Source organism: Tenrec ecaudatus, chromosome 1, assembly GCF_050624435.1.
Source record: "Tenrec ecaudatus isolate mTenEca1 chromosome 1, mTenEca1.hap1, whole genome shotgun sequence".
NCBI classification, from domain to species: Eukaryota; Metazoa; Chordata; class Mammalia; order Afrosoricida; family Tenrecidae; genus Tenrec; species Tenrec ecaudatus.
The window spans coordinates 3,978,783-4,002,208 of record NC_134530.1 but is presented as its reverse complement, the minus strand read 5'-3'; the positions used below and the strand labels follow the sequence as shown (position 1 = coordinate 4,002,208).

Below are 23,426 nucleotides of genomic sequence, written 5' to 3'. Positions count from 1 at the left end.
ATCAACTGTGTAAAGCACATTTGTACATTCATGGCCCTCATCACTCTCAGAACATTTGCTCTCCACCTAAGCCCCTGGCATCAGCTCCTCATTTTCCCCTCCCTGCCCCCTCCCTCATGAACCCTTGATCATTTTTATAAATTATTGTTTTGTCATATCTTGCACTGTCCTACATTCCCTTCACCCACTTTTCTGTTGTCTGTCCCCCAGGGAGGAGGTTATATGTAGATGAAAAATTTCTTTTTTAAGGTGTTAAGGTTTTAAAAATACATAATTTTATTGGAGCCTCTTACAGCTCTTATAACAATCCATATATCCTTGGTATCAAGCACATTGGTACATATGTTGCTATCATCATTTTCAAAACATTTTCTATTTGAGAAGCAACAAAGCCCACATGGAAGAAGCACATCAGCCTGTGTGATCATGAGGTATTGATAGGATCAGGTATCAGGCATCAGACACAGCACACACAAAAATCATATCATTGTGAATGAGGGGGAGTGCGGAGTGGAGACCCAAAGCCCATCTATAGGCAGTTGGACATCCCCTTACAGAAGGGTCGTGGGGAGGAGACAAGCCAGTCAGGGGGCAGTATAGCAATTATAAAACATACGTTCCTCTTGCTCTTTAATGCTTCCTCCCTCTCACTATCATGACCCCAATTCCACCTTACAAATCTGGCTAGACCAGAGCATGTACATGGGTACAGATAAGAACTAGAAACACAGGGAATCGAGGACAGATAAGCCCCTCAGCACCAATATTGAAAGTAGGGGTACCAAGAGGGGAAGGGGAAAGGGAAGGTGGGGGTAGGGGGAACCAATCACAATGATCTATCTACAGCCCCTCCTGGGGGGATGGACAACAGAAAAGTGGATGAAGAGAGAAATATGTCAGTGTAAGACATGAATAAATAATAATAATTTATCAATTAGAAAGGTTCATGAGGGAGGGAGGGGAAAAATGAGGAGCTGATACCAAGGGCTCAAGTAGAAAGCGAATGTTTTGAGAATGATGATGGCAACAGATGTACAAATGTGCTGGACACAATGGATGGATGGATGGATTGCGATGAGTTGTGCAAGCCCAATAACATGATTACATGTCTATTTGCCCTTTGGGGATTAGCTAGTTTCACTTAACAGGGTATTCTCCAGGTCTGCCCATGCGCTGAGGGGATGTGTGGGTTTGTTTTTATTTTTCAGGGATGCATAGTATTCCGCTGTGTGCATGAACCAGAGTTTCTTCTTCCATTTTTCTACTGGGGGCATCTAGGGCACTTCCTTCTTTTTGCCGTTCGGAGCAGTGCCGCAGTAAACAGAGAGCCGATGCCGGTCTGTGTGATGGCCCTTACTTCTTTAGGTTAGCTACCTCGCAGAGGGGTTGCTGGGTGTGGTGGGATTTTTATTCCCGGTTGTTTAAGGAACCATTTTCCACAGTGGCTGGCCATATTGACAGTCCTACCAGCAGAGGTTTGTAACTTGGGCATTCTGATCACCAGTCCTTATCAATGAATCTTGATTCTATGTTTGGCCAATTTCAGAAAGGAGACCTTGGTAGAATTGTTCCATTTCTTTGCGGTAGGTACCTACATTTGGCTAAGGGTGTGCTGGCTGGATTTCCTCGTCCATGGTGCCATTCCATGGTGCAACGGCATCACAGACAACCCTGTTCTCTGGGACTGACTGTCACATCCTGTTTGACAATGAGTAGCATGGAAGGCCATGTCCTTGGAACGTGCCACTCCTGGGCAAGGGAAACCAGGCAACGTTCTGATTCAACATGGCCGCTGCCAGACGGTGCTTCAAAGCCAGCTTAAGGTGCTCAGTGGCTTCTTCTTCCAAAGCAGGGAGCCGTGTCCCTCTTCACGGTTTGTTCTTTGTCTGGAAGTTCCACTGAAACTGACTCAAACCGATCTGTGTTGGAAGAAATCAGGCCAGAGCCCTCCTCCGGGGCAAAGATGGCGAGACTTCATCTTACAGACTTTGGACGTGTTGTCAGGAGAGAGCCGGCCCTGGAGAAGGACAGCGTGCTGGGCAGAGGGGCAGTGCGAAAGGGGAAGGACAAGATGGGTGGACACAGCAGTTGCATGCATGGGCTCAGGCATTGTGAGGATGACATGGGACCGGACAGTTGTTCCTTCTGTTGTGTGCAGGGTCGCTGTGGGTCGGAGCTGGCTCAATGGCACCTGACAACAACAACAACAACAATACAACACCTTTATTGATCTCTAGGCATTCTGTTTCTTTTCTGGTGACTTCCAATGTTCTTAGGTTCATACTTGGCACATTTCAAGTTCCAATCATTAGCAGACTTTCTGCGGCTATTTCCTCTCACCTGGAGCCATGCCCCATCAGCAAATGAAGAGCTGAAGGCTCCGCTCCCACAAGCTTCAGGGGACTCGTGTCTCAGTGGCCGACTCCATTTCAAGGAGTCAGCTTCTCCTCAGTCACATTCCAAGTGCCCTCGGACCCGAACCCGGGGCCCATCCTCCGGCACTCTCTCCAACAAGGCTCTATTTCCAGTCACAAGGCCTTCAGGATCTGCCGATGCCTCCTAATGCTTCTTCCGAAGTAGGCGACCGATGCCTCCTGTGTGGTCTGTCCTTCGTCTAGAAGTTCTGGGGAAACTGGTTTATTTCGGGTGACTCTGCTGACGTTTGAAACACCAGTGGCTACAGAAGGGTCCCGGAGAGAAGACGAGCCAGTCCGGGTGCAGTGTAGCAATGATGAAACATATAACTTTCCTCTAGTTCCTAAATGCTTCCTCCCCACCACTATCATGATCCCAATTCTACCTTACAAGTCTGGCAGGACCAGAGGATGTACAATGGTACAGATAGGAACTGGAAACACAGGGAATCCAGGGTGGATGATCCCTTTTCAGGACCAGCGGTGAGCGTGGCGATAGTAGGAGGGTGGAGGGAAGGTGGGGTAGAAAGGGAGAACAGATTACAAGGATCTACATAAACCTCCTCCCTGGGGGGCGGACAACAGAAAAGTGGGTGAAGGGAGATGTTGGACAGTATAAGATATGATAAAATAATAATAATTTATGAATTATCAAAGGTTCATGAGGGTGTGGGGAGTGGGGAAGGAGGGGAGAAATGAGGAGCTGATATCAGGGCTCAAATAGAAAGCAAATGTTTTGAGAATGATGATGGCAACAAATGTACAAATGTGCTTGATACAATGGATGGATGGATGGATGGCTTGTGATAAGAGTTGTACAAGCCCCAAATAAAATGAATTTTTTTTAAAAAAGAAAAGAAACACAAGTGACATAGCTTCCAGAGTCACAGCAACACACAAGCCACCACAGTGTGACAAACCGACAACATGCTGTCAGCAGGGACCAGTCCCTGGAGAAGGACATCTTGCTTGGGAAAGAGAAAGGGCAAAGAAGCACACCAGCCTGTGTGATCAAGAGGTGCCAAAGGGACCAGGTATAAGGCATCACGCAAAAAATATATATATATTTGTGTGTGTGTATATATATATATATATATATATATATATATATATATATATACACACCATAGTGAATGAAGGGGGAAGTGCAGAGTGGAGACCCAAGGCCCATTTGTCGGCCACTGGAGATCCCCTCATAGAGGGGTTTAGGAGAGGAGATGGGTCAGTCAGGGTGCGATGTAGCACCGATGAAGAACACAGCTTTCCCCCAGATCCTGGATGCTTCCTCCCCCCACCTACCATGATCCAAATTCTACCTTGCAGGGCTGGATAGGGCAGAGGCTGAACACTGGTGCATATGGGAGCTGGAGGCACAGGGAATCCAGGGTGGATGATACCTTCAGGACCAGGGGTGTGAGGGGCGAGGCTGGGAGAGTGGAGGGTAAGTGGGTTGGAAAGGGGGAACTGATTACAAGGATCCACATGTGACCTCCTCCCTGGGTGATGGACGCAGAGAAGGGGGGAAAGGGAGACTCCGGATAGGGCAAGATATGACAAAATAACAATCTGTGGATTATCAAGGGCTCATGAGGGAGGGGGGAAGCAGGAAGGAAGGGGAAAAAACGGACCTGATGCAAAGGGCTTAAGTGGAGAGCAAATGCTTTGAAAATGATGAGGGCAAAGAATGTACGGATGTGCTTTATACAATTGATGTATGTATATGTGTGGATGGTGATAAGAGTTGTATGAGCCCCTAATAAAATGTAAAAAACAAAAAAGAGTAAATAAAAGCCATAGACCAGGGGAAAAAATAAAAGAATAAGGGCAGGGACAAGAATAAGAGGAAGGCCCGCGACAAGCAGGGCGGGCACAGTGGCTGCGGCCGCGGGCTCAGACAGGAGAATGATTTGAAGACGGCACAGGACCGGCAGGTCTGGTTCTGCTGCGCGCAGCGAGTCACTACGGGTCGGAACCGACTCGATGGCACCGAACACCGACAGGACGAGGGTTCCCATTGTTCTGAAGTGTGATGTTCTTTTCTCAAAGATAGACCTCCTTCGCCAGCGAGGCCTAACGGCCAGGAGTTTTCGTTGCAAATAGATAATGGGGTTGTTTTGTGTTTCTCTTCCGTGGAGTGTCCTCCCCTGATAAGTATTCTTGTCTGTGTCTGTCTCCCCCAGGCATCAAGGAGGATAAGGTCCTTGGTGTAGGACTGAGTCCATTCAGACTCCTAATGACCCTACCCTCTGGATCGCGGCAGTGAAAGCTCCCTGGGTCCCGGGTGAGCCTCACCATAGCAGATCTGTGTGAGTGGCCTGTTACGGCAACTAGAGGGGCCGCGGTGGGTTACGCCTTGTGTCTTTATCAGCAAGGTCCACAGTTCGAAACCACCAGCTGCTCTGAGGGAGAAAGACGAGGTTGTCTGACTCCTGGAGAGGCTTTCAGTCTCAGAAACCCACAGGGCCAGTTCTACTCCATCCTATGAGTCAGAAGGGCCACACTGGTGGCGTTCAGCTTGGTTGCAGCTCCTCTGTCTTGTCCATTGTTGTAATATGCCCTGGAGTCAGCTGACTCACAACGGCCCTATGGGACAGAGTAGACCTGTCCCCACAGGAATTCCAAGAAGGGGCCCTGGTGGCCTTGGGGTTAAATGCTCAGCTGCTAACCTGAAGGTCCTCGTGGACTAGGAAGAGCGTGGGTGCGGACAAATCATGACGCTCATGGTTAAGAAGCCTGGATTCTGGCGGAGGGAGGGCTTCACATTTGTGAGCTGATGATTCATCCTGTCACATTCTCCCAACTAAAAATCATTCCCCACACTATCCTCCCACAATCGTGCTACTGTAAGAACATTTCTTACAAGCCTCTATCTGGCTGATCACCATGAGGCCAGCAGCCCTTATCTGTAGGAGCAGACATGTTTCTACTGTTCTCCCTGCTCCGGAGGCTGCCTGTCCCAAGTATCGGTAATTAGGTTCCTCCCCAAAGAGCTCAGGAACTTCCAGGGTTAAGACACTGCCCACCTTGTTACCTATATGATTAACTGTGATTGCTGGGGGGTTGCTAACCCCAAGACTATATATACCTGTTGGAGAATACATTCCCTCTCTCTCTTCTCTGTCTTATTATTTTCTTCCAATTGTACAGTCGCTCCTTAGGACCCTCTCAGTTCTGGGCTGGCCCCACAGTCAGGGGTCTAAACCTACCAACCTCTCTACGGGCGAACGATGCAGCATTCCCTTCCCATCAAGATGACAGTTCTACTCTGTCCCATAGAGTCGCTAAGCATCACCATGACCTTGCAGTAAGGGATTTTCTTTGGTTCTAATCTTTACAGGAGCAGATTGCTGGTCTCTCTCCTTCAGAATGGCTGGTGGGTTTGAACTGTCAACCTTCTGGTTAGAGGCCGAGAGCGTAGCCACTGCATCACCAGGGCTCCTTGTCCTCCCAACCCCTCGCCCTCAAGTCAACGCCCACTCACAGCAGCCCCATGCCCCACAGGGTTTCCATTCTGCTCTGTTCTTGAGGGTCATGGGGAGTCAGAATGGGCCCTCTGGCAGCGAGGTTTCCAAATCCGCGCTCCTCACAAACTCAAGCCTAGTCTTAGGATCTGAGACACCGCTCCTCTCTCCATCTCCAGGTGGGTCTGCCCACATGCAGATACACCCACCAATGAGTGCCCCGGGGGTGAAGACTGTTACCCAAGCTACACCTTGCTTCAAGACAAAATTCCATTGATCTGTCATTAGAAGTCAATATTTCAAAAAGTAGATAAATATTTCACAATATATAATGACATATTGTTTTTGTGACTCATCACTATGCTTTCATGATGTTCAATTTGTAACAAGGAAAATACATCCTACCTGTCAGATATTTACATGACAATTTATCACAGTAGCAAAATGACAGTGATGAAGTAGCAATAAAAATAATTTTATGGTTGGGGGGGCACCACCACATGAGGAACTGTATGAAAGGGTCATGGCATCATCAGGGAGGTTGAGAACCACTGAATTACAGCATAAATTTCTGACCACTGTTTGCAAAAGGCGACTGCATATAGTTTTTGTTTTGGGTGCCATTGAGCCGGCTCTGATGCACAGCGACTTGATGCACAACAAAAAGAAACACTGTCCAGTCCTGCGCCAGCCTCACAAGGTCGGCAGTTCGAAACCACCAGCTTCTCTGTGGGAGAAAGATGAGGCTTTCTACTCCCTTAAAAAGCTACAGTCTCGGAAACCCACAGGGGCAGTTCTACCCCGTCCTTTAGGGTCCTCATGAGTCGGAAATCGACTAACGGCAGTGAGCTTAGGTTTCTTTTGGTTTAGGGCCCTAGGCTCATGAGTCACATCCTGACTGCCTCGGTTGGTTGGAGGGCCCTGGACCACTCTTGTAAGTTCTACTCACATTCATGGGCCCCTTCTGCCCTCTGTCCTCTCACCTGTAACCGTGATGTGTTGATCTGCCGCCCATCCAATCATGCTTCTGTGACAGTTTCCTTTTTCCTTTGCCCTCTTGGGTTCTGTTTAAGTCTCTAAGTCTTCACAAAACTGGGATGTGACGGTGACTGTGTCATCCTCATTCATATGATGTGTCTTTGTTCTGTTTAAGACTTAATAAATGTTTTCCGTAAAATCTCTTTGAGATTTGGGAGTCTCTTTTTTATGTCCTACAAAACAGCATCCTGTAAATATTTATTAGAAGAAGACCATTGACTTAAAAAATATCTCAGGGAGGATGGGTTGGAAAGGGGGAACCAATTTCAAGGATCAACATGTGACCTCCTCCCTGGGGGCCATGCAACAGAAAAGTGGGTGAAGGGAGATGTGGGACAGTGCAAGATATGACAAAATAATAATTTATAAATTATCAAGGGTTCATGAGGTAGGGGAGAGTGGGGGAGGGAGGGAAAAATGAGGAGCTGATGCCAGGGGCTTAGGTGGAGAGCAAATGTTTTGAGAATGATGAGGGCAACAAATGTACCAATGCGCTTTACACAACTGATGTATGTATGGATTGTGATAGGATTTGTATGAGCCCCTAATAAAATTATTTTTTTAAAATCTCTCCTTTCCCTCCCTCTTCACACCTTCCTGTGTGTGCTGGCTTTTGCGTTGCTGTGACGCCGGAAGCTAAGGCTCCCCCAAGGTAGACGAGTTTCGGCGAAACGTCCATACTAAGGCCCTAGGAAGAAAGGCCTGGCGCTCTACTTCCAAAGGTCAGGATGGCACAACGTAGTCGGAGACACAGCTGGGAGACGCGCCCCCTAGTGGAAGGTCCTCAGCATACACAGAGGCCGCAACCACTGCTTCGGGCCGAACCATGATCCCGAAGAAGGTCCCGAAGGAGGACCTGGCAACATTTTTTTCCCTCTCTTCTCGGGGTCGTCTTGACTTGGGTCCCTTTGAGCCTCATGGACCAAAAGGGGGAACGAACAACCACAACCCCGCCTACCTCAGCCTGAATCCGCCCCAGAGACCACCGGCCACGCCCTCCGATGTTGGCCACGCCCCCTGACGCCACGCACGCTCCGTCAGGCGTCGGCCCCGCCCAGAGCCCGAGCGGCATAAACCATCTGCAGTTGCCGCGTGCTGAGGGGAGGCCAGCGGTAAGCTCTTCTGAGGGAAGGATGGAAGCCACATTTCCCCCTTACCGATGACTGTCCCAAACCACTTGGGTGCTTACGTTGTGATACAGAGCGTTTGTGCCAATTCAGGCGCCCGGACCTCCTCCTCCTGCGCGATCCTCTGTCTGGATCCCCCCCATCTCCAGTCGCGTTGGTGCCGCCCGAGGGTCACGTCCTCGGGAAGATGGCCGCCCCCAGAGCGCGTTGCTTCCGACGCGGCTGGTGAGGCGACCGCTGTCGGGGAGGACGGGACCCGCCGAACCTGCGCTCTGAGAGCTTGCTGGGACCGCTCAGGTAGCCGCAGCACGGTGCGCGGACCTGGCCAGCTGGGCGGGCTCGGGGGGGGCGGGGGGGACCCCTGGTTGAGGGATCGAGTCTCCGAGGATCCCAGAGTTAGGGAGCTTTCTCCCGAGGGCTTGTGTGTCCCCGCGATCTCTTCCTTCCGTGTCCTGGGGCTCCCTTCGCTGGGGGACCCGGGGAGCCAGCCGGTGTGGGGGGGTGTCTATGTCTGGTGATCCCGCTCTCGGGCTCCTGGCGACCCGAAGATTCGGCCCGTGGGGGAGTCCAAGTCAGGTCAAGTCTTGGTCGGGGGCCCACCTGTGAGGAATCCAGTCGGGGCAGCTCCGAGGCGCATCTGGATCCTGGGTGACACTTCTAAGGAGCCTGTGGTATCTATCGCCTGTCGGGGTGACTCTTGCGGAGCGGGGCTGTGACTAAGTTACCCGAGATCTTTGCTGGGGACTCTCGGTTTAGGGAGCTTCCTGAGGGAGGGCCTGGAATGGGGGGCTTTGGGCTGTAGGTCCCTATCCATATGTCCCTGGAAGGCTTCTTGCTAATTGCCTTTGTCTGAGACCCGCCTTCACAGCTGTCAGGGAATTTCCGGATTCTGTCTCTTGCTTGGTTGGATCCCCACTACCTGGCACCCCACCATCCCCCGCAAACTTCCTAAGAAATGGGACTAAAGGGGGAGTTAAAGGGACTGTGTGTACCCCCTCATGCCCTCCTGAGCATAGAAGTGAATGTTGGGCTACCTGAGGAAACAGCTAGTACAGTTGTTGGGGTGCCATTTCTATTTATAGAACAACCCCAGTGGGTTTCCCCCAAACAAACCACCACCTAAACTTGTTGCCATTAAGTCGATGTCGCCTCAGTGATTCTACGGGACTGGTAGAACTGCCCCTGTGAGTGGTCAAGATGGTGACTTCTTAGGAGTGGAAAATCCTGTCTTTCTCCTGCAGAGCAGTGCGTGGTTTTGAACTGCTGACCTTGTAGTTAGCAGACCAATGTGTAACCACCAAGGCTCTTAGGCAGTCGTAATTTATGGGAGCACATTGACTGGTCTTTCTCCCGAGGGCCAGTGGGTGGGTTTGAACTTTGAACCCCTCCATGAGTAGCAGCTGTGGACATACCCATCGCACCGCCAGTTCCCCTGTAACTGCGTGCAAGGGTAGAAGAAGCAACCCTACTGGCTCTCTCGTGAGCATCAGTTCATTCACGGCAAGTCTGTTAGGTCCGCGGGCTCCTCGTACCCATTTTATAGACGCGAGGCTGTGTCCACAGTGTCGAGGACCGGGCCTGGCACACAGTAGATGTTCAGTTCATAAATCAAACATCTATTCTGAGTGGTTACTTTTGTGATGGGGACTCTGGGTGGGTCAAATGGCGAACAGGGTTGGCTACTGACTGAACGGTTGGAAGGTCGAGCCTGCTGAAATGCCTCAGATAAAAACCCCCATGGTCCACTTGGGAAAGCCCGATGGCACACAGTTCCTCCCTGACACATGGGCATCACTCGTCAGGGCCAGCATGATGACAGTCGGTTTGGCTTGGCATTGTTTTTTGCCACATTGACAGGCACTACTAGATCATGAGGACCGAGGGACACAACATAGTACACAGATATTGAGAAAGAGGAAGGCCCTCAACGAGATGGATGGACACAGTGGCTGCAGCAATGGGCTCAGCCTAGGGACCATCGTGAGGACAGCTCACGGCCATTGGGCAGTGTTTTGTTCTGTTGTGCTTACGGTTGCTATGGTTGGAACTGACTCTCGGGCCCCTACTTAACAACAACAACAGGGAGAAGAGGCTATCTGCACTCTGGAGAAAAACCCCAAAATGGTAGTTGGGGTGTGCTTGTAAACAGGGTGATCAGAGGCATCAAAACTTGAAAGGTCGTGAAATAGGAGCTGTTCATGCTTTTTTTCCCCTCCAAATGTAGAAACAAATTTGGAGGCATCTGTCCAAGTTCAAGGGCAGGGCCAAGATGGCAATGCAGGTCTCTGAAGCCATCCTACCTCTCCTCATCACATCCTCAGGTAGCTGGGGCGGACTCGGAGCTGTAGATTTCCCTTTATTCCCCAGTGGTTGGCCAGGTGTCACAGCTGGGGTCAGGGGTCCTGGGTCCTGCCTGCTGTTGACAAATCCTTGCTCTTCTGGGTCTCACTGCCATTCAGTCAGTTCCAACTCATGGCATCCCATAGGACAGAGTAGAACTGGCCCTGCAGGTTTCTAAGGTTATAATTCTTTTTTTTCTTTCTTTATATTAAATACTTTTATTGGGGGCTCTTACATCTCTTATTACAATCCATACATCCATCCAGTGTGTCAAGCACATTGGCACATATGCCGCCATCATCATTTTCAAAGCGTTCTCTTCCCACCTGAGCCCCTGATATCAGCTCCCCATTTCTTCCCCCTCCCTCCCCCCCATAGGTTGTAGTTCATTACAAGAGTAGAAAGCCTCATCTTTCTTCCAGGAAGTGGCTGGTAGTTTAGCCCTGCTGGCTCTGCCCGTCCATTCTCTCTTGGTTCTGTAGCTTCTTTGGGGCTCACTTGTCAGGTGTTACCCTCCTTTGATGGCCACCTGTGCTTGGGAAGCGGCACCACCCTCGTTAAACCAGGCTAGGCCTGCAGACAGCCCTGGGAACGGGCCGCTGGCTACTGGCATGCTGCAGCCTGCGTGTCATGTTTATGGAGCGTGCCCGATTCTCAGCTGCTCTAGACGATCTCTTTCATCTTGATCCATCCGGTCAGGTTTGAGTTTGCGGTTAGAGGCCAGATTCTGGAGCTAGACCGCCTGTATTCAAATCTCTCCACCCCACTCGTGAATGAGCCGCTGAACCTCTGTAGTCACTGTCTTGACATGTCGGCACGTTGTTTTCATTCTTGTTTGCTTCAAGAGATTTCGTTACTTCATGTTAAAATGGCTTCTGTGATTGGAGGGGCCCTGGTGGTAGAGTGGACTGTGGTCCACCAGGCTGGCAGCTTGAAACAACCTACTGCTCACAGGGAGATAGAAAAGAGCTTACAGTCTCGGGAACCCACAAGGCAGGGTGGGGGTTGGGTCACTATGAGTCAGCATCCAGTGGTTATTTTTTGGTTTTCTATTATCAGTTATAAAGCAGAGTGTTATTCAATTTCCATGTATTTGATCGCCCCCTTCCCGCTTTTAAAAAAATTAGTAATCATTTTATTGGGGGGCTCTTACAAATCTTAGAACCATCCATCATTCACTGCTTCCTTCCTGTTGTTGGTTTCTAATTTTATGGCTCTGTGGTCTGCGGACCACACCGTGTAGTGTTTTGAGGCTTTGACTATTGAGGCTTGTGGTGAGTGGCCTCCCCCGGGGTCTCCTCTGGAATGTCCCATGTGCGCTGCCACTGTCGTGGGCCCGTCTCTGTGGTCGAGTTGGTTGGTTGGGCTTGTTTAGTTTTGCTGCGTCTTTGCCGAGCTTCTTCCCAGTTGTTCTGTGCTCCCCGAGAGTCACGGGTTGAGGTCTCTCACCCTGTTCTTGCAGAGGTGCAGATGTGGAAGCTCTTTCCTGGGGTAACGTTCATGATGGGCACATCCTTTTGCTCCGTTAACCAAAGACGGCACACAATGCCCTTCCTTGTATTGGATGCGGGGTTTTCTTTTGCATGAACATCTTATTTTATCCAAGCTAATATTGGCCCCTTATTGCTTGTCATTGACTTGACCCATTTTCCATCGTTGTGCTTGTTAGTCTATTGGTGTCCAAGATGTGTCCATTGTAGTCGACATACTCAAGGCCCCTGTGTTCATCTCTGTCACTCCCAGACTCCTGACTGCGGAGCCGGGCCCACCTACATGCAGTGCAGTGATGGGTATGAACGGAATGCTCTCATTTGGCTGTGTCTATTTTTCTGTTGCTGACCCCGCCCCCCTTTGTTTTTACTATTCCACACAGCTCTCTCTGTGCCTAATTACTTTTGTTTGTGGGTTTTCTTATCACTCCCTTCATTGCTGTTTTAATGCTTCCGAAATCTTTATGACTTTCTGCCTGTTTTATTTAGATGAGTTTGTTGTGTGTTTAGGCTAGCCTGTAACATCTCAATCTCTCGCCAAGTTTCAACCAGTCTGTTGTGTCTACATTATGTACTCCCTCCTCTTATACTGTGATTTTGTTTACAATCTGCCGGATGTGGCTCTCTGCACTCAGTGTTGTGGGTTTTTCCTTCTGACGCTGGATACTTCTACTTCTGTATCTCGGTGAGCTCTGGGTGGTGTTATGCTTGCTCACCGGAGGTTGGTGATTCGCTGAAGAACTCTCTTCAGTGTTTCTTGTAAGGTCGCTCTGATTTTTACGATTTACTCTCCGTGTGTCTGCAACTGCCTTGACTGTGCCATCATATTTGAGGACACTGTTGCTTGGTACTGTAGTTACTTGAGTATAAACCTACCCAAATATCAGCCGAGGCACCTAATTTTACCAGGAAAACGGCATTAAAGAGGTGCTGAAGAACGCGGCTCATACACGAGTATGTACGGTGTATCATTCTTGGATGGAGTTGTATAGATGCCAACCCACCGCCTCTTCTTGCCTGCATGGTTTCTGCCAAGAAGTCAGAGTTCAGATGATTAGTTCTCCTTTGTAGTTCATTTTCATTTTTCTCACGCTGTTTCCAGGATTTTTCCCTTTGTGTTTGGTTTTGGGATGTTATGGCACGATGTATCCTAATTTGGTGTCTATCCTGACTGGGGTTTGCTTAGCTTCCTGTCTGCACATCACCTCATCTTTCACATTAGGTAAGTTTTCTTCCAATAACTCTTCGACCATTCTCTCTGGTTTTTGTTTATTTTGTCTTCGCAATGGCTTCTCGGCCTTTTGGCTAAGATCAAGTGTTGTCTTGCTATTTTCCTGTTTGGGAATTCCAATCAAACCTGCTATTCCTCTGGATAGCATCTCAGATAAGCCTTAGGCCTTCTTCTCCCTCTTCATTCTTTTTCCTGCTTGTTCCTCTGTTGTTGCTCAGTGCCATCGGGTTGGCAGCGACCCATGGCACCCCTATGCATAACAGAACAAAAGACTGCCCCTCCTCACCGAGGCTCCTGTGCCCGAGCCCAGGGCTGCAGCCACCGTGTCCGCCATCTCGCTGAGGCCCTTCCTCTTTTTCCCTGCCCTTCTCCTTTGCCAAACACAATGGGACTGGTCTCCTGACAATATGTCCAAAGCATGTAAGTCTTGCCACCCTTGCTTTTAAGGAACATTCCGGCCTTACTTCTTCCAAGACAGATGGGTTTGCCCTTTTTCAGTCCATGGGACCTTCAGTCTCCCTCTCCAGCACCCTCATTCAAATGCATCGATGCCTCCAGTCTTCCTTATGCGGCGTCCGACTTTCCTGCAGGTGATGGAGCCTCTCACAGATCAGTGTTGAGAGACTGGCCTTCAGTCTCACTAATGCTGTCTTCCATGGATTCAGGTCTACTACTTTGCTTTTTCTATATTTATGTATTTCTGAAAGCTTGGTCTTAATCTGGGCTCTTAGCTGGTTTTCTAATTTTTCATGTATTTTGTCAGTTTATTCTTATGTTTCCCTGAATTCTGTAGTTTTGTCTTTGTTTCCTTGATTTCATTTGCAGCTTTCTTGATCTTCCTCTCAATCCACTGAATCCCTACATGCCCGTCTTCTGAATTCCCTACGGGGTTGTCCCCGTGCTTTCTCTTCAGGAAGGTTGTCGGTCACTTGTTTGAGCCTGGCTGTTGTGTCCCTTTGTCTGCAGTGGCACTGTCATGGTCTCAGAGACACTGCGGTGCTGTTGACATCTGTAGTTAATCAGTCACCACATCCTGGTGTGTTCACGGCGGTCGCCATCTGTCTCCTGGTGGGTGCAGCAGAGGATGAGCTGCCCTCTCACTGCACTGCTGGATCTTCCTGCACCACCGCCGAGGGCAGGTTGGGCAGGTGCCGGCCACTGCCTGGCCTTGACCAAGTGGCGGAGGAGTGGGTGGGAGTCCTCGCCCAGTGTGTGCAGTTGCTGGGAGTGCAGGTGGGAGAAGAAAGGGGGAGGGCGGGGAAGGCAAGGAAGAAAAAAGGCGGACAACAACAAAGTATATATATTAAAAATAAAAAGAAAGGAAACCAAATGGAGGAAAAACAAGTTAAAAAAATAAAGAAAAGGGAAGGGAAATAAAAACAAGTAATGGGGAAATAAAGGAAAATGGGGAGGCAAAGAGAGTAATAAAGAAAAAATTAAGGAAGAAGGGAAGAGAAGAAGAAACAAGCAGGGAAAAGAGGAAAAACACAAAGGGAAAGGGGAGAACATTGGGGGGGGGGTGGCACTTGATCCTGGATGGAGTTTGTGCCACTCTGCAGACAGCGGGGACAGGGCCTTGTCCTGGAAGGAGTTCCTATCTGCCAAGGGCTGGCTGAGTGCAGTGTGTCCATCGCCCTGGCCTCAGGCAGAGCAGCGGCTGTGCCAGAGAGCTGTCAGCAGCCACTAGGTGGGCGAGAGTGGGGCTGGTCACCAGCCACCACCGTGGGCCCGTTTGTGACCCTGGACGAGTGAAGCTGGTCTTCAGGTCGCTGAAGGAAGTTCCAGCCGACTTGTCCCTCCTTGGTGCCTCTCCTGGCTGCTTCCCCCACCTCGAGAGCTCATTTGGTCTCTCATGTCTGTTGTAGCAGGTTGAGGCTGTCCCGTCGGCCATCTCGCCGGGAAGTCCACCTGGCCGCTGTAGATCCTCCTGCCAGCGCATTCTCGGGCAGGCGACCCGGGCGCCATGGTGACTGAGCAGGAGGTGGACGCCATCGGGGGGACGCTGGTGGACCCCCAGCAGCCCCTGCAGGCACGCTTCCGGGCGCTCTTCACCCTGCGCGGGCTGGGCGGGGCTGGCGCCATCAGCTGGATCAGCCGGGCCTTCAAGGACGACTCTGCCTTGCTCAAGCATGAGCTGGCCTACTGCCTGGGACAGATGCAGGACGAGAGAGCCATCCCAGTGCTGCTGGACGTGCTACGGGACACGTGTCAGGAACCCATGGTGCGCCACGAGGCAGGTGAGCACCGTCCTGCCTCCTCGTCCGGGCCACTCCCTCCCAGAATTCCAAATTCCAAAACCTCACCCACCGTCCAGTTCATTTCAACTCACAGTGACCCTACAGGACAGGGCAGTCCTCCCCCTGTGGGTTCCCAGCCTGTCACTCTTTACGGGAGCAGAAAGCCTCATCGTGCTCTTGTGGAGCGGCTGGTAGATTTGAACTGCCCACCTCGAGGTTTATAGCCCAACTATCATCCACTACCCCACCAGGACTCCTTGTGAGGTGGGGGCTGTTATCTCCCTCCTTTCTGTATGGGGAAACTGAGGCACAGTGCAGACAAGTGACTTGCCCAAGCACACACAGCAAGTAGGTGACAGAGCTGGGATTTGGACCCTCAGAAAAGGCTTTGGCAAAAGCTTATTATTACCCTCGAGGTCTTTGGGGGTCCTTGAATAACCCCCAATGACTGGCTGGGGTCTCCAGATTAGTGATTTGGGGGAAAGAGCCGTCCAGAGGAACGAGAAGCCATCTTGGAGGTGGGGGAAGCACAAAAATGATTCATTGATACATTGCGTGCCGCCATCAACTGACCGACTCTTACGTAGCCTCCCAAACCCACCTGCGTTGCCCCTGTGGGTGTCCGAGGCTGTCAGCCTTTACGGGAGCAGATAGCCTCAGCCCCATCTTTCTCCCAAGTGGCTGATGGGTTTGAACTGGTAACCTTGAGCCTAGCACTTAAGGCCCTGTATGCCACCACAATGATTACTGCCCACAAAACCCTTTGGGCAGCTTTCCTGTGTCATGTGGGGGAACCATGGGCCCAAATGGAGTCCAGCACCACCACAGTAGCCCACTGTGTGGACATGGACGGACCGCATGGTGTTTGCCCACTCACCCGGGCGGGGCCCATGGCTCTGCCTGAGTCTCTGCCTCGTGGCTCTTAGGCACAGCATCGTCCTAGGAACAGGAAGGGAGCAGCTATAACCAGGGCGCCCCTGCCTCCCCCATTTGAATGGTATCCTTTTTAGCAAAGTAGCTTTCACCACTGAGGATCCCAGCCCCCAGCCTGGCCTTTACTTCCACTTGCCTGGGGGTGGGGGGGCAGCGGTAATTTTTAATGTTCTCCCAGGCCCTCTCCGGCTATTCTCTGTGGCCCCCCTGGGCCAGCTCAGGTTACTTTCAAGACTCTTGACTCTTCCTTAAAAAGCCCCATCGTCCCCGTACCCCTCTCCCCCTCCCACCACTAACTATGTAGTCAGCATTCTGCCCAAGCCTGGTTCTTACTGGAAGTTCTGCTGCTTCTAGGCTGTGGCTCCGGGACTGCCACATTGTGTTAGGGCAGAGACACCTGTGTCAGCGCCAGGCAGAAAAGTATGCCAGGGAAGGGAGGGGCCGGCTCTCTGGGGTGTGGACTGTGTTGGGAGGTGGGGGGCACAAAGGAGATGATGTAAGCTGGGTGGACACCCCCGTTTCCCAACCAGCATGAGTTCTCTGGTTGTTTTTTTTTTTTAGGGGAGGCGTTGGGAGCCATTGGGAACCCAAAAGTTCTAGAGATCCTGAAGCAGTACTCCAGCGACCCCGTGATCGAGGTAATACCCTACCCTCTGACTCCTCCTCCCTTCTGGCCTTTTACCTCCACTTGTCTCAGTTGGTCCCTGCCAGAACCAGCCTTTGGCCATCTCTCTGGTTGCCTTGCTGACCATCTGGCCGAGGATGCTCTAGGGTGAAGGGGAAGCCCAGGTCCGGAGTTACTGGATCCTATAAACTCTGCTCTACTCCAGCCAGTAGAGGCCCTGGGTCTGAGCTGGTGGGCTGCCCATGCCTCCCACTCCCAGCCTCTCCGGCAAGACCCCCCTGATCCCAGCCACTCCTCTCTGCCCCTGCTGCCACCACCTGGGAATGTTGGGGGAGGGGAAGATGGTGGAGTGGACATGATTCTTCAACAGCCCTGACACTGCAGCACTTCATCCATGTCACCCATCAAGTGTGCAGTCGGAGGGGAGCAGTGGACACTGTCCAGCTCCTGAACACCTGACACCCACCTCCAGGAAACAGACGTAAACCCACCCCCATGGGCAGTCACGCCCCAGCTCCCTCCCCCAAGCCCAAGGCAACCACTGATCCACTTCTGCCGGTGCATCGGCCTGGGCCGAACTCTTCATTTCAATGGACCCACGCGATACGCACCCTTTTGGTTCTGACTGACATTACTGGGGACGATGTTTTTGAAGCGCCCTGGTGGTGTAGAGGTTAAGCTCTTGGCTGCTAACCAAAAGTATCGTATCACCCTGAGATGGAACAGGCACAGGATAACCACAGTGTGTCCGAGGCCCATCCACGGCAGAGCTCATGTCAGGACTCTGTTCCTCTTCCACTGGACAGATGGGCCTCTTTATCCGTCCCTCAGTCACTGGGCTCTTGGGGGGCTGTTAGGAATCGTGGCTAGGGACATGGGTGGGCGTGTCTCTGGTGGATGTGTTTGTCCCCCTCCCACCCCCTCTACCAGTTGCCTTTCTTGCCCATGTCCCACAGCCACCTTGGTCTCCCTCCCCCTGGCAGGGATGTCAGCTCAGGCCTGGTGATATGAGCCCATCACTTAGCACCTTCAGGAAAAAACCCAGAGGCCCTCCGACCCCCTTGCCTCCCAACAAACACACAGCCCACAGGCCCTGAATCCTCCCGCCTGACCACTCAGGCCATCGCTGCTGCTTGCTGCCCAGCGCCAGGCACGCAGCTTCCTCATTGCTCATCCAACCCACAGGCCCTAGGGCCTTTGCACAGGCTGTGCGAAGCTCTTCCTCACACCTGCATGGTGGGCAGCCAGCTCACCCACTCCAGCCCCCAAGGCCTCCTTGTTCACCCTCCAGTCTGCCAGGCCTGGTCCTGCCTCTGAGCCTTTGCACAGGCTGTGCCCTCTGCCTGGGTCGGGTCTCTCCTCCATTATCACCTCTTCATTGCGGCCCTCCCTGATGACCCGTCCACATGCTGGTTTACTTGCAAACAGTTCTTCTGTTTGCCCCTCATCCCCACCAAGCCATAAATCCTTAGAGTTGGGATGGGGTCTGTCCTGCCCACCCCATGTCCCCAGTGGGCAGCTCAGGAGGCTCGTAGCCCCGCCCCCACGAGTGACGCTGCCCTTGCCCCTGCGGCAGGTGGCAGAGACGTGCCAGCTGGCGGTGCGCCGCCTGGAGTGGCTGCAGCAGCACCGCGGGGAGCCAGCGCCTGGGCCCTACCTGTCTGTGGACCCGGCCCCGCCGGCCCAGGAGCGCGACGTGGGGCGGCTCCGGGAGGCCTTGCTGGATGAGACCCTGCCGCTCTTCGATCGCTACCGGGCCATGTTCGCCCTGCGGAACGCCGGCGGTGAGGAGGCGGCCCTGGCCCTGGCCGACGGTGAGCAGGGCCCTGGGGCGGCGAAGGGACAGCCAGGGAGGGTGCCCTGGTGCCCTGGGTGCCCTGCGGCTGCGCGGCTCAACCTTGGAGCTTGGTGCGCTTCTGTCTTGTACAGACGGCGGCAAAGAGGCTTGCCCGGGGGCACACAGTCCGCCCGAGGCTGCCAGAGCCCCGGAACTCGGTTCCGGTAGAGAATTGGCCTGGGGAAAAATGAGCAGAAATTGAGTTACCAGGCGCAGACGCATGGGCTGGGGGAGGGGGTGGTGTGGAATAGGTGGTCCCGGAGTGACTGCGGGGGGCCTTCCGAGGGGGGGCGCTGCCTTCCTAGAGGTGAGAAGGGGACTCTCCAAGTCTCTCCTTCCGCGCCCTCTGCCCATGGCTCGCTTTGACCCATCACCCCAGGGGCGCGACCTCCCCAGCCTGGCTCCCCCCGGCCACAACCCCCCTCTCCTTCCTGCCCGCAGGCCTGCGCTGCGGGAGCGCACTCTTCCGCCACGAGGTGGGCTACGTGCTGGGCCAGCTGCAGCACGAGGCGGCCGTGCCCCAGCTGACAGCGGCGCTGGCCCACCGGGCGGAGAACCCCATGGTGCGGCACGAGTGCGCCGAGGCCCTGGGCGCCATCGCCCGGCCCGCCTGCCTGGCCGCGCTGCGGGCGCACGCCGAGGACCCCGAGCGCGTGGTGCGGGAGAGCTGCGAGGTGGCCCTGGACATGTACGAGCACGAGAGCGGTCAGGCCTTCCAGTACGCCGACGGGCTCGAGCGCCTGCGCCCGGCGCCCTCCTAAGCCCGCCCGCAGAGGCCCCCCGCCCGCAGAGGCCCCACCTCAGGAGTCTTGCTCCCTCCTCGAGGCTCCGCCCCCGCTGCCCCTCCTGTGGACACTGCTCTGGAAAGCCACACCCATGGTGATGGGCACCGCCCCATATTGGAGGCTCCTGCTGCCCCTAGTGGCGGGCCCTAGGGGCTGGGACACTGGAATTTTTCAGGTGCCGCCAGACCTGCCTGGATTTGGGTACATCTACATGATGTGTGCAACTGGCTCACTCCCCATCCCCCGACCCCTGCTCTCTCCATCTTGCAGGAGCCCTGCCAGGGCACTTGGTGCCCCAGCCTAGCACTTGGCTGCCCGTGTCAGGGTGCCAGGGTATAGGGTTGGGACTCAGATAGGGGGCAGCTGCCTCTTAGAAGAAGGAATGTGACCCCCCGGGGTGGCGTGGGTCCCCATCCGCAGGTAGTGGTGGCCAGGCCCAGTGGGTGTGGGGAGGTGTTCTTGGGCAGTAGAATATTAAATTATTTTTGCCAAATATTGATACCTCTGTGTGCTGAGAGAGGGAGAGGGTGACTATGTGCGTGTCGGAGGGGGGCTGAGATTGAGATAGGGGTGGACGTTTGTGAAGTCATCTCAACCCAGCCCTGACTGTGGGCACACACTCACCCCAACAGTCTGGGCCTGCTGTGCTACTGTGGGGTAGGAGCAAAGGGGGGTGGGATGGGAAAACAGCCTTCCATTCCCACCTTCCCCAAATCCTCATCTCAGCTCCTCTTACCAAATAAACCAAATCTGCCACATGGCTACCCTGAAGGACAAAGTGACCCAGGGATGGAGCTTTACAGGGCCAGACTGTGCCTCTGTTTCTCCAGAACAGAATGTTGGCTTTGAACCGCCAACCTCCGAGGCTCAACCCACTGTGCCACCAGGGTACCTACCTTAGGGGCATGGAGGAAGGGGTTTATCAGTGCTGCTAAGTGCCCAGCCTCACACCATCCTCACCATTGTAATATTTGAGGCCGTTGTTACAGCCATGTGTCAAACCCTCCTTGGGGGCCTTCCTCTTTGCCATCGCCCCTCTACTTCACCAAGCATGATGTCCTTCTCCAGGGGCTGGTCTCTGGTCACATGAGGCCAGGTCTCACCATCCTCGCTTCTCAGGAGCGTCCTGGCTGGCTTCTTCCTCGAAGACACACGTGCTCGTTCTCTTGGCAGCCCAGTACTCGTAGAGCCTCTGTCCGTGTTCTAGTCTTGTACCCAGTACCCGGCTGCACGGCCCTCTCCTGGCCCCTGGCCCACGCCTCTGCTAAGCATCCCACCCACCTTTCTCCTCACTGCTGAATAAGCTCTCTCCCTACCTCAAGAGAAGGAGACCGTTGGAACGAACTGCTGACCCAAAAGCTGGAAGTTGGAGCCCACCCACAGCCCCCACACAAAGGCCTGGCACTTGGAAACTCTGGGAAACCCAATTTGACACACGTGGTCACTGTAAGGGGGCATCAAATCCAGGACACTTAACAGGCCAAGTTCCACTAGGGCAGAGGTGTCCATCTGCCTTGGCCTGGCTGAGTCCCAGCTCCGAGGACCGGCCCTGGCCACTGTAACCCAGAAACCCACGACCCATGAAGCGATTCTGGCTCACATCACCCCTGTGGGGCACACGCTGATCTCACCATTAGGGTTTCCCAGGCTGCTGGGCTCAGGTTTGGTTGGTCAGTTTTAGACTCTGATGGAAGCAGGCAGCTTTCTTGTGCAGAGCTGCAGGGGTGGGGTGGACATTGAACCCCAGCTTTTCTGTTTGCTGAGAATGTAACCTTGGCAGCCAGGGACCCTCCTGGCCCAGCTGCTGCAGCTTAAACATTGGGAATGAAGGAAGCAAGGGAAGGGAGCCTGGGCAGGGTGTTCTCAAGGCCTGGCTGGGGCCCAGGAGGAGGTGGCCCAGGGCCTCTGGGAGAAATCTGCTAGGATTAATCCCAGCAGATGGTGCCCGAGGGGGAATCCACAATCCTCTTAATACTTCCGCCCTGTGTTCACCTCCAGGCCTGGGCACTCAGGGCTGCAATGCCGGGGCTGGTGGGCTGGGAGGGGCCCGAGGGCCAAAGCCTGACCCCACCGCTGTACCAGGAGTACCAGCCACCCCCACTGGACACCATCCGCCTGCCCCGGGATGTGCTGTACCTGCTGCTGGCTGGGCTGGTGGTGGTGGCCGTGGCCTATGCCATTGTCGGCCACCTCATCAAGGACCTGGCCCACGACCTGGCAGGTGAGCCATCAGCCACCTGGCTGGGTTTGTGATGGGGGCTTCAAGGGGAGCTGTCTTAGCTAGAGAAACAAGGCAGAACATTTACAGAGGCCAGATGTCCCTTGGGTCAGTGCTGTCCAGGGTGGAGGAGGGACAGGGCACAGGAAGAAGGCCATGATGTGGGGCAGTGCTATGAGGTGGGGGTGGGGCAGGGCTTTGGGAACCCGAGTGCCCCCCTGGGGGCAGTGCCAGGGGACCGAAGATGGGAGAGGTTGGTGGGGGTGGTCTGTCTTGGTGCAGAAAAGGGACGCACAGGGCCCAGGAGACTCCACTCACTAAACTGGCTGCAGACTGGGCCTTTGGGCCGAAGCCGAACCAGGAGCCCGCCCCGCAGGAGTCATGCTCAAGCCTGGCTGGTGAGGACCTGGAGGGGCTGGACCTGCGGCTGGCCCTGGCTTGGCAGGAAGAGGACGACCCTGGGGTCCCCCAGGAAACACCTACCCCAGGCCCTGACGGCCCCTCCATCACCTTCAAGGACTCACCAGTCCGCAGCAGTTTCTAGAAGCTAGACTGAGTCTGCGAGCCATTTGGGACGAGTGCTAACAGAGCAGTCTCCGAGGCCATGCCTGCCGCTTGGAGCAGCTGACTCGGGCTCTGGCCACGCCACGCCCCAGCAGAACCTACTCTGACAGTCTGTAAAGTAGGACCACCAATAAAGTTTTGTTGTTGTTTTAAGTAGTAATAGCTAACCTTCGCTGCTGTTCGCTGCCGTGGGGGGGTCTTGTGGTGACCCTGCACACGATGAGATGGTGAGCCTGCTGCCCAGGCAGGCCTCATGCCCTGTCCACCAGGCTCTCACCTGCCGATTTTCAGAAGGCCTTTCTTCCTGCCAAGTAGAAGGCCGCCTCTTTCTCCCATGGAGCGGCTGGTGGGTTTGAACTGCCCACCTGGTGTTGTGACCCTATTGCCACCAGGGCTCCTCATCTTGGTCTGAAAGTTCCCGCGGCATCAGCCCCCAAGGCCCCCCTGGCAGATGGGGGTTGGTGGCAGCACACAAGGTGCATGAACTGGGACTCGAACTCGGGGGCCCCCTGAGTGGGCACCCGGGATTCTACCAGTTCCCATGGGCGTGTGTGTGTCTATAGGCACTGTGCGGAGGTATCCCTGCCCACATCTCCTTTAACCCCCGGGGGGCACCCCTCCCCTCCATTTGACAGAGGGGAAACTGAGGCACTGAGCAGGGAATGAGTTAGCCAAGGTCCAACCGTAAAGAGCTTTTCAGGTTAAAAAACGAAACGAAAAGCCCCATTGGGTGATTTAACTTGGAACGCAGAAACTGCCAGGAGGGGCTTGTCCCCCCTGCCCCCACCCACTGCTGCATCACCTCACATGCACCACACCCAAACCAAACTCACATACCAACTCATGGAGATGATACCAACTCGGCTCTATAGTGAGACTCTAGGACAGGGTAGACCTGCCCTGTGGGTTTCCAGGACCTTTAACTCTTCACGAGAATAGAAAGCCTCGTCTTCATCCAGCAGAGCCACTGGTGGTTTCGAACAGCTGACCTCGTCGCTAGCAGCCCAACACATCGCCACTACACCACCAGGGCCCCTCCCATGGTGTCACCCACAGTGGGTGCTACATAGATGCCCTACATAGATGCTGGGGGAAGCCAGCCCCTGGGGACGGGACGTGGGCTCTG

At 53.7% G+C, this 23,426-nt stretch overlaps 2 protein-coding genes across 3 annotated transcripts; both read left to right on the top strand.

The window, feature by feature from the left end:
* The first annotated feature begins 8,206 nt into the window (after positions 1–8,206).
* DOHH (deoxyhypusine hydroxylase) lies at positions 8,207–20,017 on the top strand. Of its 2 annotated transcripts, none has more exons than XM_075545005.1 (5): positions 8,207–8,337; positions 14,967–15,338; positions 16,833–16,909; positions 18,473–18,710; positions 19,175–20,017. In XM_075545005.1, the coding sequence occupies exons 2-5, from the start codon at positions 15,065–15,067 to the stop codon at positions 19,492–19,494; spliced, it is 909 nt and encodes a 302-aa protein (XP_075401120.1). In that variant the 5' UTR covers positions 8,207–8,337; positions 14,967–15,064; the 3' UTR covers positions 19,495–20,017. The 2 variants fall into 2 exon arrangements, with proteins under 2 accessions (XP_075401120.1, XP_075401123.1); XM_075545008.1 differs by having other exon boundaries at positions 8,207–8,351.
* Positions 20,018–21,537: 1,520 nt separating this feature from the next.
* SMIM44 (small integral membrane protein 44) lies at positions 21,538–22,280 on the top strand. The gene is made up of 2 exons (XM_075538431.1): positions 21,538–21,739; positions 22,069–22,280. Exons 1-2 carry the CDS (start codon positions 21,538–21,540, stop codon positions 22,278–22,280), a joined length of 414 nt encoding a protein of 137 aa, XP_075394546.1.
* The last annotated feature ends 1,146 nt before the right edge of the window (positions 22,281–23,426 follow it).

What these genes read in the sequence shown, in the direction of transcription:
- DOHH (XM_075545005.1), top strand. Translation starts at nt 15,065, where the DNA reads ATGGTGACTGAGCAGGAGGTGGACGCCATCGGGGGGACGCTGGTGGAC. An exon ending in CATGGTGCGCCACGAGGCAG is followed by an intron (nt 15,339 to 16,832) that starts GTGAGCACCGTC and finishes TTTTTTTTTTAG; the next exon opens with GGGAGGCGTTGGGAGCCATT. An exon ending in CCAGCGACCCCGTGATCGAG is followed by an intron (nt 16,910 to 18,472) that starts GTAATACCCTAC and finishes CCCCTGCGGCAG; the next exon opens with GTGGCAGAGACGTGCCAGCT.
- SMIM44 (XM_075538431.1), top strand. Translation starts at nt 21,538, where the DNA reads ATGCCGGGGCTGGTGGGCTGGGAGGGGCCCGAGGGCCAAAGCCTGACC. An exon ending in CCTGGCCCACGACCTGGCAG is followed by an intron (nt 21,740 to 22,068) that starts GTGAGCCATCAG and finishes AACTGGCTGCAG; the next exon opens with ACTGGGCCTTTGGGCCGAAG.